General features: G+C 34.0%; 2 protein-coding genes across 8 annotated transcripts in view; one reads left to right on the plus strand and one right to left on the minus strand.

Annotated features, from left to right (window-relative positions):
• Positions 1 to 2,858: 2,858 nt before the first annotated feature.
• Positions 2,859 to 12,311, plus strand: LOC108687623 (peroxisome assembly factor 2). 6 transcript variants are annotated; one of them, XM_018193498.1, is made up of 9 exons: positions 2,859 to 2,929; positions 4,503 to 4,819; positions 5,151 to 5,291; positions 6,982 to 7,513; positions 8,342 to 8,812; positions 8,933 to 9,168; positions 9,250 to 9,658; positions 10,452 to 10,751; positions 10,866 to 12,311. In XM_018193498.1, the coding sequence occupies exons 4-9, from the start codon at positions 7,066 to 7,068 to the stop codon at positions 11,480 to 11,482; spliced, it is 2,481 nt and encodes an 826-aa protein (XP_018048987.1). In that variant the 5' UTR covers positions 2,859 to 2,929; positions 4,503 to 4,819; positions 5,151 to 5,291; positions 6,982 to 7,065; the 3' UTR covers positions 11,483 to 12,311. The 6 variants fall into 6 exon arrangements, with proteins under 6 accessions (XP_018048987.1, XP_018048988.1, XP_018048986.1 ...); XM_018193497.1 differs by lacking the exons at positions 2,859 to 2,929; positions 4,503 to 4,819; positions 5,151 to 5,291 and adding exons at positions 5,549 to 5,587; positions 6,738 to 6,911; XM_018193500.1 differs by lacking the exons at positions 2,859 to 2,929; positions 4,503 to 4,819; positions 5,151 to 5,291 and adding exons at positions 5,599 to 5,728; positions 6,711 to 6,911 and having other exon boundaries at positions 10,485 to 10,751.
• A 4,616-nt stretch (positions 12,312 to 16,927) lies between these two features.
• The window catches only part of LOC108687610 (E3 ubiquitin-protein ligase CBL-B), a 58,626-nt gene continuing 56,042 nt past the window's right edge, over positions 16,928 to 19,511 (minus strand). For both annotated transcript variants that reach the window (XM_018193464.1, XM_018193463.1), the window contains 2 exons: positions 18,231 to 18,848; positions 16,928 to 17,925 (listed from right to left, as the gene is read on the minus strand). In XM_018193464.1, coding sequence (XP_018048953.1) covers positions 18,235 to 18,848 — 614 coding nt within the window. In that variant the 3' untranslated portion in view covers positions 16,928 to 17,925; positions 18,231 to 18,234. The remainder of the gene's footprint in view (positions 17,926 to 18,230; positions 18,849 to 19,511) is intronic.

Raw genomic sequence — 19,511 nt, forward strand, 5'->3', positions numbered from 1 at the left:
AACGAATCAATTGTAACCGATATCGATCGCCCGTAATGAAATTGCCAGGTTTCAGCAGCTCATAGTAAACAAGACCCTTTTGATCCTACCAGATACAGAGCATGATCTTCGAACCATGTTCGACAGTGTTGATGTTGAGGTCGATAACAACGATTGACCGGACTTAGCGTAGTATTTTTTCTTCTTGGAGTTGTCATAGAATATCCACTTCTCATCTCCAGTTACAATCCGATGCAAAAAATCTTTTCTGTGTTGTCTTTGAATCAACTGTTCGCAAGTGAAAAATCCTTTCAACGTTTCTCAGTTTCAGTTCATAAAACACTCAATTTCCTTGTTTTTGAATCATTCCCATGGCTCTCAATCGTACAGAAACGGCTTGTTGAGTTATCAATGATTCTGCAAGCTCCTCTTGCGTTTGATTCTGATCTTCTTCAAGTAATGCCTCTAATTTTTTGTCTTCGAATTTTTTTGGCTGTCCAGAGCGAGGTTTGTCTTCAACGCTGAAATGTCTATTCTCGAAACCATTCCCTACATGATTTATCAGTTGGAGCAGTGTCACCATAAACTTCGATAAGCATTCGATGGGCTTTAGCCGCACTTTTCTTCCAATTAAAACAGAAAATCAAAACCTCCCGCAAATGCTGCTTGGTTAATACAAAATTCGACATTTCAAACACAGTAAAAATCAAGATTTTTGTATGAAACTCAAAACGATATAAACTGAATATTATTAGCAGTTGTTTAACCTCTCTGAAACCGCCAAAATTAGCTGTCACTATGAACCATTCACAACAGCTGAAATCATCTTTAGGGAAACGGACCAAACTAATTTGTACCCCCAATAATAAAAATTTAATAATATATTATAAAACATTTGTAACTTTTTTTAAAATTTATAAGAATTTGGACAACGGAAGTAGCGTTTATAGTTACAGTATTTTAAAGAAAGCTGGATTTAATTCATATAAAAAAATGAAAAAGATATTAATTTTAAATAACTTAAGCTTCTCTGCTTTAAAACAAATTTGCTTTAAAAACACAAACTTCACTGCTTTAAAAATACAAATTATTTTCTTGTATTATTTTAAAGCAGTGAATTTGTGTTTTAAAAACAATGAACCACTACTGTGATAGATTTCTTAATCTAAATAGTCGTCAACTTTAATGATATATTTTGATTCGTGGAACAACGCGACACTTTTTTCTTATCAAATATTTATTTTTACGAGAAAACACATTGATTCAGTATTTTTATCAAAATTTGAGGCGATTTTCTTAACATTTATTACCACCTGCAATTCAGGAAAAATATATACAAGACGGACAAGATAGATCTGTAAAATCCGTTCAACTCTGATGAAAAAATTTTATTGAAATTAATTCTCGTTTTGGAACAGCATTTCAGAAAAAATTCAGTTTAATTTCAGCGATTTTTTATTGAAAAATTTATTTTTAACAAAATTTCAGAGAAATTTTAAGAAAAGTTTCCGGAAAGTTGCTACAGAAGTTCAGAGAAATTTCAATTCAATTTCAACGATTTTTCAATATGTCAGCTGAAAAATTAACTTTCAGTGAAATTTCATTAATTTTTCAATCAACAATTTTGCTAAAATGTTTCAAACATAGAATAATTCCAGCGAAATTTTTTTACCAGGGAACGCACTTCAAGTCGAAATCCAGTCTAATCATACCAAAAATAATATAATAACACATTTCGTAAATTTATATTTCTCAAATGCAGTGTTTCTATTGAAGAATCTAACCAAAATGTTATGGAAACAGCCAAATATCAAATAAATTCATTCTTAATTCCTTGCTCTTTCTCTCCACTCCGTCGTTAAACTAAGAAGATTGAAGAAAAAACAAAGAATGGGGAAAAGACTAAAAATGGCGGATGCGAATATCTATATTATAAGTTTTAGTAAAAGTAAAGAGACTCATGATTCCTACACACAGAACAACGCTTGCCGCGCGACGGAAGTTGGCGCGATAACCAATCAACGTCTCATCAACTTGCTCGGAAGTAATAGATATATAATTTCTACCGCGCGACGAAAGTTGAACTTATGGCTTCTGCACACTGAACGCGGAAACGCTTGCCGCGCAGCAAAATGTGATAGCCAATAAGCTTACTGCTCTTAATGTGTTCATTATCGTGTCTCATTTTGCCGCGCGGCAAGCGTTTCCGCGTCTAGTATGCAGGAGCCATTAATTCAATTTTTGCCGCGCCGCGCGGAAATATTACATCATTTTTGAAAGATGAGACCGACTTAAAAACATAAAATTATTATAACTTCCGCCGCGCGGCAAGCATTGCCGCATTCTGTGTGCAGGAGCCAATAGAGGCTCTTTTCCAGCTAGAACACAGAGACATTACATTGTATTCCACTGTGTAAGGCTGCGTTCGGAAATATCACTCGTGTGTTTCGGTGACTTTAGTGAATAAGTAGTGGGGGTATCGTGTGCCTTGAATGGTGAGTGAAGCCGAACGGCTTCCGTGTGGCGTGTGTCATCTTAATTTCACCTCATCGCTCACGTTTAACCCTAACCTCGAACTAAACAATTCACCAGTGAAGAAAGGCGGTGGAATGATTGTAAAGTGGAACGATAGCGGTATATGATAAAAAGAAAGAAATATAAGTCATTCCTTTCAAATTTCGAATTTCAATTGGTCGATTACCTTATGCTATAACTATGTTATGCAAATCTTTGCTGCGGCCATAACACACTGATTCCCCTTGCTTTTCGAGTGATTTAGTGACACGGTGTGACTCTCTTGATATTTCCAAACGATCTCACTAGTACACCGAGTACACACGAGTATTTCCGAATGGTGATGTGTATTAGTGGCACATCAGTGAGTGTTTCTGAACGCAGTTTAGTTCATAGTGTAATACCAGAATGCATTGCAGTCTTCCATTCTATTCTTGTAATTATATTTAGCATATCAATAATAGATTTATGATTTTTATTTAGACTTAAATTATAATTTTTTTAGAATCGATGATTTTTTGAAGGTTTTATTACAAAATAAGTACAGCCAAATAACTTTTTGAAAAGTTGATAACATTGACATATTTTACACGCTCGTATTTAGTTTTTTACTGTGTCGAGCAGTGTAACATACTGTGTTGTAGTTGAAACACTTTGAGAGTGCGTTCTTGCATGATATGCATAGAAGCATAGAAATTCGTTCTGTTTCTCTTTATGCACACTCGCGGCATGCATGATTCAATCTACCGTCAATTGCATGATTCCGCCTCTTTCAATGCATGAGACACCGCATGAAGTGCTTCATCTTTCGAGCTGAGGCAATTCATGCAGCTTATACATTCAATACATATTTTAGCGCGAAACTGAAATTATGGATGGTTCGACTGGGGCGAGTGTACTCGAAGGATTAAAGATAAGTACGGTGTTCAGAATACCTAAAAAATTTTTTAAATTTAACATTTCATATATACATATATAATGTATATACGATATAATACTCTATTATCGAAAAATTATACGTATACTAATGTTATGAAAATTTCGGTTGAATACCGGTATTTATTGGATTAATATCCAATACTGGTATTTGGTATTATATCTCGGTTTTGCGTATATAGCTATAGAATATCAGTTTTTAGTTTCTGATTTATATAATACTGTGAAAAATTAATATTGATATATTACCGCTATTTTTTATATCGTTTTAAATTTCTGAATATGAAATAGTAGATTATGATAGAGGTTAAGTTTACATTAGTCATATCCTTACAAGAAAGGTACAGGAAATAAAAATAACGGATTTTAAGGATGTTTTGTATGTATAATTGTAGCAAAAAATTTTTCAAATTTAATTTTGAATGCAGAAATGTATTTTTGAATTTCTGTTGCTAATTATTTCTGAAAAAACTGAAAAATTTTTGACAGTATCTCAAATCTAACCTTAAAATCTTTATATAATATTTTAAACTCTTATAACTTCAAGTTGCTTCACAGTGAATCGATTTCGGATTTTGTTGTAAGTATCTGAACATATATAAGAATAATCTGTAAAATTTTTGTTTAATTTCTAATATTTTAGAAATAGATATTAAACGTCCTTTTTGGACAGTTTGGTAATACGTTTTATTTTTCTTTTCCTACAGAATAAGATTATAAGTGTTGCTCGAAAAATATAAATCTTCTTCTTTTGTCAAAAAAGAAGATGTAACAGTAATTATTGAATGCATTTGTAATTCAGTCAATTTTAAATTGTCGTCTATGTTCACATGAATTCATTATGCATGAATTCATTGTGAATCCGCTACGTTATTAAAACCGCACGGAGTGTATTGGAGAAACGGAACGTACGTTGCATTCATGCATTAAATACTCGTGCACTTCATGCAAGAAATGAAACGCACCCACAGTATTACACTGTGTTACCTGTGTACGTTGTTGGAAAACATCCAAAATTATTGATTAGCGATAACTTCCATCGCGTGACAAGCGTTATCGCATTCTGTGTGCAGGAGCCATTAGAATGCTGTTCCATGAGCAGAAATTTACAGCGGAACAAAACAACGCGATCAATCACAACTCTGCAGTCGTTACTTTCTTTTCTTTTCTGCGATTGTGATTGGTCTTACTGTTGAATGGTACCCTTACAGGGAGAGAGTGGCAAATTGCATTACATGAAAGCCCACGTCCAATTAGGACAAGGGTCATGTAATTTTCTCCAATGGATATTTTTCATTTAATGATACAAGTTGATACAGGTATCGTTCTGTTCTTGTTGACATTCAGAGAGTAGCCTAGTTTCTACCGAGGATTTAATCCGGATCAAAATGTAAGAGTCAACCAACTACAATCGAGTATTCCCCTGTTACAGTCGAACAATAGGGGAATGCTCAACAACAATGGGGTGTGACAACAGTTTTTTAGAAGCAGTAAAAATCCATTTGTAATTTGAGTGTAAGGATAGTATTTCTAATTTCTGAATCCGTAAGATTCAGATTTTCTTACATATCTGCAATTATAATTTGGTTTTCGCACTTCAAAAATCAATAAAAATAGGCTTTCTCACATTCTCAATGTGATCCTCACATCCCCAATTCCAAATGGATTTTTATTGCTTCTAAAAAGACTATTATCACACCCCACTGTTTTCACTGGATTAGGAATATTCCAAGCGGACACTGTCTAGGCTATAATTTCTAGACGGTTAGGCCTCAAGCGGCTAGGATATGTTATTTTTTTTGTTCTGGGCGGCGTAGCCGCTCCGATCTCAAACGTTACTGTCTACACACTCCATTATCCACGTGAGTTATGATTTATTTGAAACAGAATATTGTGTAATATATCTATGTATAATAGAAACATTGCACGAGTAACATTAATTTCTTAATTTGATTGTTTAAATTGTGGATAATTATTTAAAATAGCATACTCCATCTAAAATCTTAATGAAAATACACTCATCGCGTTTTCATTCAAAATGAAAGAATCTTGCAAAAAAATACCGGCGGTCGGTCTCGTGAACCGAGATATTAAGCGTCAAAGAGATTTTAGAGGTTAAGACATCTGTCATTTCGACTCGCTGTAGCGCTACATATATGTAAGATCTGTTCTTTTTTGAAAAATTCTGAAATAGTGCAATAAGTTAGAGACAATTGTAGTTTGAAGCATTTTCATCTGATTAGTCTATATTTTAGGATCTAATGGAACATGCCAATCAAATGAAAAAACTCACTAAGCAGTCAGTAAGCGGTTGTCGTTCTGGAATGCATACTTTTCTATAGATTGATTTAATCGTAATAAATAAAATGGCATATTCAGTAGAACAATTGAATAAAAATCGTTGACTTGCTGTCCAAGATGTAATTGGACACAAAATTATGACCGAGGTTTATCCGAAAATTATTCCGGGATCGCAACTTAACCAAACAAATAATTCTCGTAAATTTCTCTTTTGTAAATGCAATATCGGAAAATTTTTTTACATGACATCTTATTCTTTACATTAAAAAAAATATAATTCACTACAAGTTTAATCATTATTTAAATCATGAGATAATATCATTAATTTTAATTAACGAATTAAGTAATAAACATTTGTAACATTTTGTAACATTTTGTAAAATTTTAATCCATATAAGAAAAATCAAAGAGATATACATTTTAAATAATAAGCTCTATTCTATGCTTTAAACACAAAAGCACTATTTTAAAAACAATAATTCATTGCTTTAAAAACAGTTTCACTGTCTTAAAAATAACAATTCATTGCTTTGAAAACAATTTACTGCTTTAAAAATGATAAATTCACTATTTTAAAAATAATTCACTGCTTTAAAAACAATAATTCGTTGTTTTAAAAATAATTCATTGCCTTAAAAACAACAATTCACTGCTTTAAAAATAATAATTCACTATTTTAAAAACAATTCACTGTTTCAAAAACAACAATTCATTACTTCAAAAATAATTTACTGCTTTAAAAACAATTCGTTGTTTAAAGAATAATTTACTGCTTCAAAAACAATTCACTGCTAATGCAAAGAATTTATATGTTTAAAATAGTATATTTCTGTTTTTAAAGCAGTGTTTTTAAAGCAATTGTTATTTTTAGAGCAGTGAATTTTTTTTAAAGCAGTAAATTATTTTTAAAGTAGTGAATTGTCGTTTTTAAAACGCTCCAAACTATAACTGTCTTACTCTAACTTATTGCACTATTTTAGAAGCACTTTTTCTTCGAAAAAGAACAGATCTTACGTATACGTAGCGCTGCAGCGAGTCGGAGTGACAGATATCTTAACCTCTAAAATCTCGAACTTTCACACTTAATATCTCGATTCACGAGGATAACCGCGTTTTTCTATCAAATTCTTTCGTTTTGAGTGAAAATGCGTCGAATGAGCCTAATTTCATTAAAATCGAAGGTAAGATAGCTATTCTAAATAATTACTCCCTACTACTACTGTAAATAATTATCCTATTTTTTAATCTCAGGTCCGATCCATTGGTCGAAGGATTTATGAAGCGGTATTATAAGTTTAGAGATAATTTAGAGAAAAAAATTTCTGTGTACAAATCATGTATAAAACATATCAAAGGATGCTATCTGCATTACTGTATTATAAAGGAATCATAAGGGGCATAACAAACACTTTGATGCGAAAAAATTTCCATTATGTATTGAGCTACGTTTTCCTTGAATATCTGCACCACAGATTTCAAAGATTGTTAGGACAAACTCTCAAGTGGGTCACATTGCCAGATGTAGCTTTAAAATTTATGCTGGACGATTTGAAAACATGGAATGAATACGTTGATTGTCATTCTTGTGCAATAGCAAATTTACAGAAAAAATTGTCAAGTTCCTGGTTCAATGTTTGCTCAATGATGTCAATGACAAAATATAGATTAATGATTATATCCGTGCCAGATATTAGCAAGAATACTATCCTAATCTCTGAAACAACAAAGCGCAATCTCCAAAACGCTCTTCGCTGCAAACAATTGGACAACTCGTGTTTTATACGTAGGTATTTACAATTTACCAAATTATTTGAATTTTGAATTTTGAATTTTAAACTGTTCACATCTTTTAAAACATCTTTGGTGTTATCAAACTCAATGAAAATAACATTGTAATGTATAAGTTAACATTTGTATTTCTGCACAAATGTAATTAAATGTTAAAGTAACAGATTGAAGTAATAAAAAGATATATTTCATATGAAATGATATTCAAAATAATCTGCCATATATTATTTAATATTTTAACTGATATTAATTAATATTTTGCTAAGATGTAGATTTAACAGTGAAAATTTCCTCCAGTGTAAACATAAAGAACAAATTAAATCCAATAATTAATGTTTAATGGCCATATTCAGCAAAATATTTATTTTTGCAATTATTAATCCTCAGTACCTACAAACGGTTAGCTCCCTCCCTCCTCTCCCCCCGATTTTCACAATTCAGATGTTTTTTTCCAATTCCTTTTCACTTATTGCAAAATCTTCTGTGCTATGATATTTTAGATTTTCTAACTCAAAAATTTTTTTCAGTCTTTTTTTTCAGTTTTTTTTCAGTCTTCAAACAATAGATTAAAAAAAAATTAGTTAAAATCGATGTACTACAATCTGAGATACAAGCAAAAAAAAATGCTGAATTACAAATATGCAGATGTGAGTAGACTTTTTTGAGATGTGGGTATTGAGGGTTAATAATTTCTTCACTTTTTAATTGACATATACTTTCCCTCGCGATTTTCAATATTTCTCATATGGTTGATCAACGACGTGCATCGTCAAATGCTCATAAGTTAATGATGTAATTATTATAAACTACAATTTGTTTTCAGTACCATTAGAAGATGATGTGATCGAGTTTGCATCTGAGGCGAGAATATCTTTAATCGCTAATCCGTACGATTGCACGACCGAAATCGTGGACGTTATGCTACAAAATTACTTCTTACATCCCCGATTTTTACATGTGAATGACATATTTAGAATCGACGCGAAGGAATATGCCCAAGATCAATTTTATTCGTCCGGTTTTGCTGGAATCCCTGTGATGTATTTTACAGTTCAAGCTTTGAAAGTAAATCGTAATGGGTGCAGCAATAGCTTTAATAGTTGTTACGTTGTACGTGGAGAGTCAGCACTCATTCAGGAAGCACAAGTTCACGATTATATCCCTCAGGAACGTGTTTGTTCACTTTGCAATACATTTTTACAGCAAAACAAAGCATCAAACCACAAATATCCGTCAGCTCTAATGGATTCCTTGGAACATTTAGAATCTTGCATTACATTATTTTTAAAAAAGGGTATAATTTTTGCGTTTACTTAAATTAATTTTTTCTTTATTTACGAAGAGTAATAATGTTCACTATAATGAATACTATCGATATACTTATTCCTTATTTTTTGTTTTATTTTTTGTATAGATCTTGCAAATATTCAATTGAACGTAAGACCGATATTTCTTGTGAAAGGGCCACGGGGTTGCGGTAAACATAATTTAGTTCGAGCAATATCCAAGAGAATAGGATTGAACTTCCTCGGTGTTGACTTTGTGGAAGTGCAGACTTTGACATCGGCGCAGACCGAAGCTAAGCTTCGCATAATGCTACAAAATGCACAAAAATGCGTGCCATGTATACTATATTTAAATAATATTCAAGTACGTAAAAAAGTAACATTGTATTAAATTGTATCTTATATTTTTCCTTTCGATTTTATGAGTTAAACGGCGTTTTCGCAGAAATTCGGTAAAACTATCGAAGGTCAAAAAGACGAAAGAGCCATATCCTTCTTCTCGACAGAGATCACCACATTATACAACAGCCGCCGAAGATTTCCTCTAATTATCATAGCTGCGTCGGATGAGACTGACATACCTTCTGAATTGCAACGGTTTTTTATCGAAACGATTCATGTAAAGCCTTTAAATCAGAACAAACGAGCGGAACTGATATCTTGGCTGCTGTTCAACAGAAATCTAAAAACTATTGCGGATTTGTCAAAAGTGGCTGGTCTTTGTTCAGATTTTAAAGTCGCGGATCTATTAGCGTTGTCATTACATGCAACCAAATTTCGATGCAAATTAATGTCTCACGCAAATCAGAGATGCACGCTTACTCTGGAACAAGAAGATTTCGATCGAGCTTATGGTATAATTATCTTACAATCGATTCTAATAAGATCAAAAGAGATTGAGCAATTTATCGAGCAATTATTATATCTTATCTAAAGATGTTCACTGTTCTTTGAATAATGTAAACATTAAAAAACGTACTCCTAAATTTTAAGCTCTTATATTAGATATTTTTAATATACAGGGTATATAAAATCTGTCATCATTTCTATATTTTAAAAAAGAATCGACAGGTTCCAAAGAATAAATCAAAGAATAATAATGCCTATTACAGGAGCTGATTACAGGACGTACGCGTATGTAATTTGAATTTATTCAATTAATATTAATAGACATTTTGATCCTAATTCGGATTCTTCTCATTAACGCAAAACAATTATTGAAGTACAATTCGATAATTTCATCATACAGTTAAAAAATGAAATTAAGAAACCGAATTCTGCGACGTGTATACTCTTAAGAGGATCGGGAAGGTTGTCTCCTCTTCTTCTCAAGGAGGTGCTCCAGACAGGAGGCTCCAATTTAAAAATTTCAAATGGAACCCTCTTAAGTTGGAATCCCCCTGAGGCACTCCCTGGAGGAGAGAGGCAACTTTTTCGAACCCTTTAAAAGAGTAGCCTCTCAAAATAATCGAACATATTTCGCGGTTTTTCATAATTTTGAACCGTTTCCAAAATATAGAGATGATAACAGATTTTATAGACACTTTATATTTTTTCTTCATATAACAGAGATTTGGTCTTGCTGAAGTTGGAAGTAACATTTTGCTTCTTGTGCGAATAATAAGTATAACAGAAAAGTATTTTCAGAATATATGCAGTCTGTGTACTTCGATAGTAAAGGCGCTCCACACATACCAGAAGTTCATTGGGAGGATATAGGCGGTTTGGCGGATTTGAAACACGAGATTATTCGTAAAATTCAGTTGCCTCTGTTGAATGCTTTTGGATTCGGACAGTCTGGATTACTATTATATGGCCCGCCCGGCACTGGAAAGACTCTTCTCGCTAAAGCGGTGGCGACGGAGTATCAGATACACTTTCTGTCAATTAAAGGCTCGGAAGTGCTAAATATGTACGTCGGTCAAAGCGAGAAGAACGTAAGGCAAAGTATGTATTGCTTAGAAGAAACACAAGATAGGACTGTAATAAAAATATGTAACAAAGAATTAATTATTTGCTTCAATCAAGTTGCAAATTAACATTATTTTCGTTGTTTTATAGTTTTCAAGCGCGCGCGATCCGCGGCCCCTTGCATCGTCTTTTTCGATGAGCTGGACTCGTTAGCGCCCAACCGAGGTAGAAGCGGGGACAGCGGCGGCGTAATGGATCGCGTGGTTTCCCAGTTACTGGCCGAAATGGATGGCCTCGAGGAGTCCGGCAATATATTTATTATAGGAGCGACGAACAGGCCCGATCTCATAGATCCCGCGCTGCTCCGACCGGGAAGATTCGACAAAATGCTCTACGTTGGTATCCATTCTGACTCCGAATCTAAGTTCAGCGTATTAAAGGCACAGACACGTAAATTCATGTTCCAAGAAAATGGACATGAGTTGAAACGAATCGCGGACCAATTGCCCGATAACGTCACTGGTGCGGATTTGTACTCTGTCTCTTCCAACGCGTGGCTCAATGCCGTACGCGAGGTACTTGCAAAATATCAGGAAACTGAAAGAATCAATAAGGATTATTCCGTCGAAGAGGAAGATATAATTAAGGACAATGTTATCGTGGAATTGCGTCATTTTTCAGATGCTATTTGTAACTTGGTGCCTTCAGTCACTGATGAAGAAATCAAAAGATATAATAAAATGCGAGTAGAGTTATCATCGTTGTAATTCCGGAATCGTTTCTAGTAGTATAAAATATATTATTATCTTACGGTTTTCGAGAGTCATTTTAAATGACTCTGAAAATTTTTTTTAGAATTTTATCAATTGTGGAACACTTCAGAAATACTGAAAAAGATTACATCTTTTCTAAAAATTTTTCATATATGTAAATTCTGAAAACATTCTAAAATTTCTCACAGTCTACAATTAAAAAGAAATGAACTTTTTCAGGTTCTATAAGATTTTATCAGAAATTATAGAATGAGAAATTTTAGAAATCTTAGAAGCTTTCAGAATTCACGTATGAAGAATTTAAAAAAAGATATAGGCATTTTCTCGACATTTTTTGAAAAGTATTATAATTTGTATAAAAAATCTGAAATTTTTTAAAGTTATAAAATCATTAAAAACAAAATTATAAATTATAAAATTTACACAAAAGTTCTAAGAAATGATATGAAAGATTCTGAGAAAAATCATCAAGAAAGTAACCAGTGGAATTGATTATTATCTACAGTGATAAACTTGAATGTGTTTATAATGGATTTTATCTTGTGCCGAAGTTTTTAATTTTTATAGATCCTAGAACTGGAAAGGATACAGGAGTTGCAGAAGAATATAACGTCGCGCAAATAATATAATATCTATGAAGTATGGAACTTCTTTTTATTCACTAAAACGCCCTTACATGTTTCGGCTCATTTTTGAGCCTTCCTCAGAGACAACATAAATTAACATATATAAAAACTGTGTGTAAAAGTTATCCTATCATGAGCTTTCCTACATCGAGAATTCAAATGTTAGAATTAAAACCAAAAAGAGTGAAAAAAAAAGGAAAAGAAAAAAGAAAAGAAATTAGGAAATATCGTAAAATAAAATATGGAGAACTAATTTATCAAACAATTTTAAGATTATAATTAATTATCCAGCAAATATAAGAATGCTCACCATGCTCACAAAGCACCATATCGCAAATATTACTATAAAATAGTTCAACTGGCTCCTGATAACTTGGCAGTCAGTATCAGACACAATGAGTGACTTTTTATTTAGCTAGTAATTTTCCGAGATAACAAATGGAAAAATTAAAGCTTTAATCAATTTCAAGAACAAAAAAATTGGAAAGTAATCGATAAATACACCAGAAAAACTTATTACTGCGTACGAACGATATACTAACTAGATGTGACTACAATTCAAGCCTTTATGGCTTGTCTATGATCGGTAGACTTGGGAAACCCCTTCATATCCGTTTGAGTCTATTTTCTGATTAATATTTCCGAAATCAATCTCTTCCTCTAGTGAAACTCCTCGTTCAATATTGTAACGTTGTCCCAATTGAAATCGTAATCGACGCTCCGTTATGACATTACGAATATTCTATCAGATGTGGTTCTTATGCTCCGTGATTTTTGACCTCACGTCTATACGTTTGTCCCACATAACTTGCATCGCAACTCTTATATGAGATCTTATAAACAACATTCGATTTCTTATTATGCGGTAAAGGGTCCTTATGCACTCTGAATTCTCGTAATTTATTAGTACTATAAACGATATCCTCATACGCTGGCTATTCAATCTAAATTTCTCAGTAATTCCACGAACGAAAGGAAAAGTGAACCACAAAGGTTGCATTACTTCAATCCTATTATCATTAACAACACTCTTCCTATTACTAGTAATAATTTTCTTCAAACGATTGTTAATATTCTCAAATAAATAAAATTCAATGGGTAATCATTCTTTAACAATAATAATGAAACACAAATTATCAAGGTGAAATTTAGGATTCAAAAGCAAAATTATTCTGCCAATTGTACCTATTCCCGCGATTGTACCTATTTTTTGAGAAACCGGCTGCTGTGACCAAAAATTCATATATCTATCCGAAAAAGTCAACTTATAATATCAACTCATTCTATTAATAAACTTATTATTCCTAATTCTATCAACTCATTATTCCTAATTACTGTAACATCCAAAAAATTCAATCTATCACCTCCAAAAATTCAATCTATCATCCTAACCTCCAGAGTAAACTGAAGCTTAGAATGTTGAGAATTAAAAATATCAAGAATGGAACTAATTGAAGATACATATATTACCAATAATATGTTGTCAACAAACTTAGTAAAAGAGCAACAGAAACCGAATCAAAAACAAAATTCTAACCTCCAGCTTTCGCATAACTAGATCCGTGACGACGAGAGACAACGGAGAGCCCATAAGAGTCTCGTAATTCTGCCTATACATAACATTATCAAAAACAAAAAAAGTAGAATCTAAAACAAACTGAACCGCTTTGATGAATTCCTCTCCGATAAATAACAATCTCTAGAAATAAATTGCTAATGGTCTTTAATACAGCGCATAGTTAGTGGGGACGTTAGTGAAGACGCTCACAACATCCAGTGACATTAACTGAAATTCATCACTCAAACGTCTCTCTTTACCAAGTTCCTTAACAAGTTTAAAATTATTTTCGATATGATTATCTGCCTTAAGAATTGTTTTTATAATAATATTATGAAGAAACTGCTAACGAATGTAAAAGGCTATTTATCGAAGAAACTATTATACGAAAGGGGAAGTCCTACTTATGTATCACTAAAAGTCACTGTGTCTGATACTGACTGGCCAACATTATCAGGAGCCGGTTCTGAATTTATTTTTATGGCAATATTTGTGATATGGTGCTCTGTGAGCATGGTGAGCGCTCTTATATTTGCTGGATAATTAATTATAATCTTACAGTTGTTTGATAAATTAATTCTCCATATTCTATTGATTATGATATTTCCTAATTTCTTTTCTTTTTTCTTTTCCTTTTTCTTTCATTATTTTTGGTTTTAATTCCGACATTTAAATTCTCGATATAGAAGAACTCATCATGACAGGATAACTTTTATTCACAGTTTTTATATGTTAATTTATGTTGTCTCTGAGGAAGGCTCACTTTTGAGCCTTCCTCAGAGACAACATAACTTCCGAAACATGTAAACGTGTTTTAGTAAATAAAGAAGTTTCACACTTCATAGATATATTATTTGCGCGACGTCTTCTGTGCTTGACTCTTACCCGTATCCTTTTCAGTTCTTTGATTTATCAGGAGTCTTGATTTGTTAGTTTGATTTGATTGTTATATGAACTTATAGATCACGTTGTATACTGAATATAATGTATCTAATGTTTATGTGTATATGATTTACCTATAAAAAAATACAATTTCGCGAATAAAACAACGCGTGTGTTACAAACGACATATTATTTTATTTTGAGAAGTTATGTAAAACAATTTTTACAACGAATAATTAAAATGAAGAAGGAGTCAAACTACACTCGTTATGTGTTATTTTCGTTTCATATCAATATGAATATTTCTTCGTGTATTTATGTCAAATCCTCAAATGTTAGCGCACGATAAGAAACGCAAAAGTATCAGAATTCTCATCTCATTATTTTCGAGACACCGCTATGAAATATATCTTGAGCGCTTTTTATGCGTGCGTTCAATACATTATGCAGTACACGACCAGAATATGCAATGTAGAAAAATAGGACATCTAATTTTATCAAATACACCCGTGTGGTTGCCGAATGCGAACTATGAAGGCTAAAATTCCTCAGAGGTGGAACGATATTGAAACTGATGCGATTAGGTGCACAATAGAAAGCGAATAAAAGTATCAGGTGCATCGGTTCTCATGTCGTACAGGATCGCATGATGATACTAGTGATTCTTTCGACAATGATCGTCACTCAAGATGAATTGTGCTCGCTTTTTGTGACAGCGCGACGCAAAGGAATCTCCATAATAAGGAAGAAATTCAACAAGAGCACGAATATCGTATCTAAATATATAATAATTATATAAATATATAATTATACTACACACGATGGTTCGTCTTGTTTATGTGCATATGTACTTTTTATGTGTATGGTCTCTTGTTTATGTGTATATGTATTTGTGACTCCTCTCTTCTCTCTCTGCGCGCGCACATGTGTGTGTGTGTGTGTGTGTGTGTGTGTGTGTGTGTGCGCGCGCGCGTCAAAAAGATCGTAAAACGCGTTTAAAGCAATTACACATCTATAATGTTTTTCAGATAATTACATCGTATACCTTTGGTATCATCGCGAGGTAGTAATTATAACTTTTCGTGCAACTGTTTCGCGGAACAGACGCAGAATGGTTGCATTGTCGTTTCAGAATTGATACGCAAAGCCTCCTTGTTGTCATCACGATGAATCGCTTTTGCAAGCTGAATGCTTTGGCAAAGCCACGCAGCAGCACCATTAGAAGCTCTATACAATAACAGGAACAGAGAACAGAGAATAAGAAACCTATTAGAAATCGTGTATTATGGAACACAGTTTCTGACAGGTGAAATGAAATTCTTATTCTGTTTTTTGTGCTCTTTCCTGTTCTTTTTATTATGCGGAACCCTTTTTATCTCATCGTTCATGTGATTTGCCTCATCGCAAAACAAAATGATTGCATTATGTTTGAGAATCTACCGCAAGGCATAAATGAATGTAAAGCTTGGTGTATCTCGTTATGGTTCTTTCGATTTAACGCGACCGTCACAACTTCAACTCGTCTTCGCCAAATACGCCTCGTTATCGTCTGAACACTATTGTAATTATTCTCATTTTCGAATATTTTCCATTATAATCCATAATATATACGCTCTTACAGTAAATACATCTGTAACTCTTCGATTGAGTTCGCGCGCGAATGCGTTTCATCCTGAGGTCGTCGAGAGCTGTGAACTTTTGATACGTCGCTTCGGTATGTCGCTTCTCTATGTTCGGTTTCAAATTCGATTCTGATTTTTTTATTTCTTCCTCTTCTCTACATTGATACTCAGCACGGTGAGAAGTCGACAAGTATCACACACGATATAGATACGTAATTGTGTAAGTGTGAGTCGAAAAATGAAAAGTTCCGCGTAGATTTGGAGATGCCAAATCTTGTGCGCATTACTCTCTAAGGCTAACGGGTGTCTTAGCATAATTCTTTCAGCTAGAATAAAAAATCACGAATGTGAATTAACAATTTTATACATCTGAATCGTTATTTTGTTGCTTTTATCCTCTCCGAAGTATCTTGCGTGTGTATAAATCACACAGCTCTAACATGTGGAGGACATTATACATAACATACATCAAATAGCAATATACACACACACACACACACACACACACACACACACACACACGCACGCACGCACGCACGCACACACACGCACACACACACACACACACACACACACACACACACCTAGGTATGAGAAAAAGTTCGTGGCGTTTTTCCCGTTAGATGGCATTAAAAAAACGCCGAACTTTTTCCCATTCCTAATATACACATATGTGTGTGTGTATTTGTGTGTGTGTGTGTGTGTGTGTATGTGTATAACTATTTTAATTTAATGAGGGAACAGTAGGAATTACAAAATTAAGTGCCAGGCATTTTTCGTCTAATATACTTTCCATCAGTACTATCGTTATACATTTATACAGTGAAATGATCTAGCGAACCGATGCTCTATGTATAATTATATCTGAAATGTGTGTGTGTGTGTGTGTGTGTGTGTGTGTGTGTGTGTGTGCGCGTGCGCGTGCACATGTGTACATCGGTTAAACGGTAGAACAATTTGTATTGCCTTCGATTGAATAATTTCGCAATTTCTAAACACGTTTCCTGGAACAACGCGATATCTCGAATCACGTGTTCGTTGCATGAAATATTCTGTATAATACAAAATGTGAAAAACGAGCGACCGAAGACTTTCGAGGAGCGCTTTCAGACGTATATACATACGTACGTGTAAGCGAAATCTTATAGTGCGCAAATATATAATTAATCTTTATCTTAAGTATATCAAGGAACGAAGTAATAACTACGCTCAGGAGAGAGATTACTATAAGGAGAATACGGGACACGTGTTATTTTGCTCGTGCTATGTATGTTGGTTTGTAAAGAAATACTTCGGCAGACGTAAGTTGTCTTTGGTCGCTTTTATTTACATCTTGCCGTTCATGTGCCATGTATGGCGAAATCACGCGTAGACAATCTCCTATACGTCAGGAAACGAAAACGTTTGAAATTTATGGTTGAAGAAAATCAATATGTAACGAGGAATAATCCGTGAAATCTGTGTTCCGATGTTTTCAAAGATGCTTCAAAAGCTCTCCCATTCCCAGTTTCTCTCCATCGGTGACTCGGCGCTCACTGTCTGCAAGGCAAGCGTATCTCTCCCACTCACAGTTCGAAACATAAAATGGAACACCGCTGATAACGTATTAACCGTGAGATCGGTGAGAATGCGCGATGTATGTCTGTGAATCATCGTATCAGAGGTGGGACTTACAAAAGTTCGCACGCGTTCTCTGTCAAAAATACCGTCTAGCAGGTAAGGCCAGTCATGAGACTTCAGTGTTCGGCCCTGCAATCAGATCAATCATATATATTTTCTCAAATTGCAATCATTTTCGATTATGTAAGCTGATATTTTAAATACATGACACATGAAGCGTAAAGAACGACACCAATATAAATTAATTTATTCGGACTATATTATCCAAGTGAAGTGATTGTTATTCAGCAATTATTATTATAGCCGATTAAGATACTCTGAAGAAACCGAGAGGAAAGTAGAGAATCTCTTTGAGAATCATTCATCATGTCGTTCATAGTGCCTCATATTCGCCAACATGCATATTTGTTGCGACTGATGTCGTTTAATTGTACCTGGTCAGGAGGATTTTGTGGCAAATTCATGCAATATGTCACATGCCATCTCGAGATCGTTCCTGGTGATGCCGAGTGCCCTAATCACGGCGTCCTGCGCGAAACCGAGCGCCGTCAGCCTTGTGATATGCTCGACATTGACATTCTCGTACGCCGCCGATTCCGGCTTGGTTATCGGTCCACCACCCGGATCATCTCTTGTTCTCATCAGTGCCGTGAGACGTGCCCTGTTTGCTTCCAGGTTAATGTTCTTTACAACATGTTGACTCGTACCGCAGATCACAATCGTGTTCTCATAATGATGGTCTTGACGGATGCCACCTTCCTTGCTAGTCTTCGGTGGCCGTGGTGCTGACAAAGGCGGCGGTACAGGAGGCACGTTGTTACTTGGACCTCCAGTTTGACTCATTGTCGAGTTGGTTGCAGTGACGCGACATGCTTTTTCTGGCAATGTCGGCGGTGGCTGCGATTGTCGTTGCGGGGTGCCTGTCGCGTGATTCCCGTAGGAACGTCGTGGATGAACTTTCACCACCGTCGTTGATGGCACAGGCGGTATTGGCGGCACTGACGACGGCGAAGATGCGCGGTGCAGCATATCGTATCTCGCCTCTGTGTTCACTGAAAACACTCGACATTTTTATCTTGCCTTCCGAAGATCACGACTTAATGCGATTTATGTCTATATTGCAACAAACTGACTTTTTTTACAATTCTTAATCCGAAAGTAGTTACCTGACTTTTTTTAATATAAATGATCATCTGGGATATTTTTTACTCCAATTAAAATTACTGTTATTAACAACATATATATTCAGCATATTCTAACATTTAGTAACATCTTTTTAACATGATGCTTGATAGAATATCAAATTAATAAAAATTGCTTGTCAATTTAATTCGCGATATTAGTAATTCAATTGCGTTTATAAATCCGAAAAACTAATTCGGTGCGCAATTCAAATGGCCACAAATGATATATATGCAAGTACATATATAGTATATATAGTAATTCAGATTAAATTATTTAAACATTAAAGATCTCGCTTTGATCTTTACAGCCATTACTTCTATTTCTTATTATTGAATGTTCAAATGAATTTACTGGATTACTCGGTCCAGTAAAATTCTTATTATTTATACATATAATATTATCATTTTCCTATTAGTACTGAGAACATTATGCATGTGAATTTAATCAAAATTTTCTGATATGTAAGATATATAAAGTAGAAATCAACAGAAACAAATATTAAGCAAAATATTGAGCATATATATATATAT

The sequence above is a fragment of the Atta colombica genome, unplaced genomic scaffold (genome assembly GCF_001594045.1).
Source record: "Atta colombica isolate Treedump-2 unplaced genomic scaffold, Acol1.0 scaffold21, whole genome shotgun sequence".
Lineage (NCBI taxonomy): Eukaryota > Metazoa > Arthropoda > Insecta > Hymenoptera > Formicidae > Atta > Atta colombica.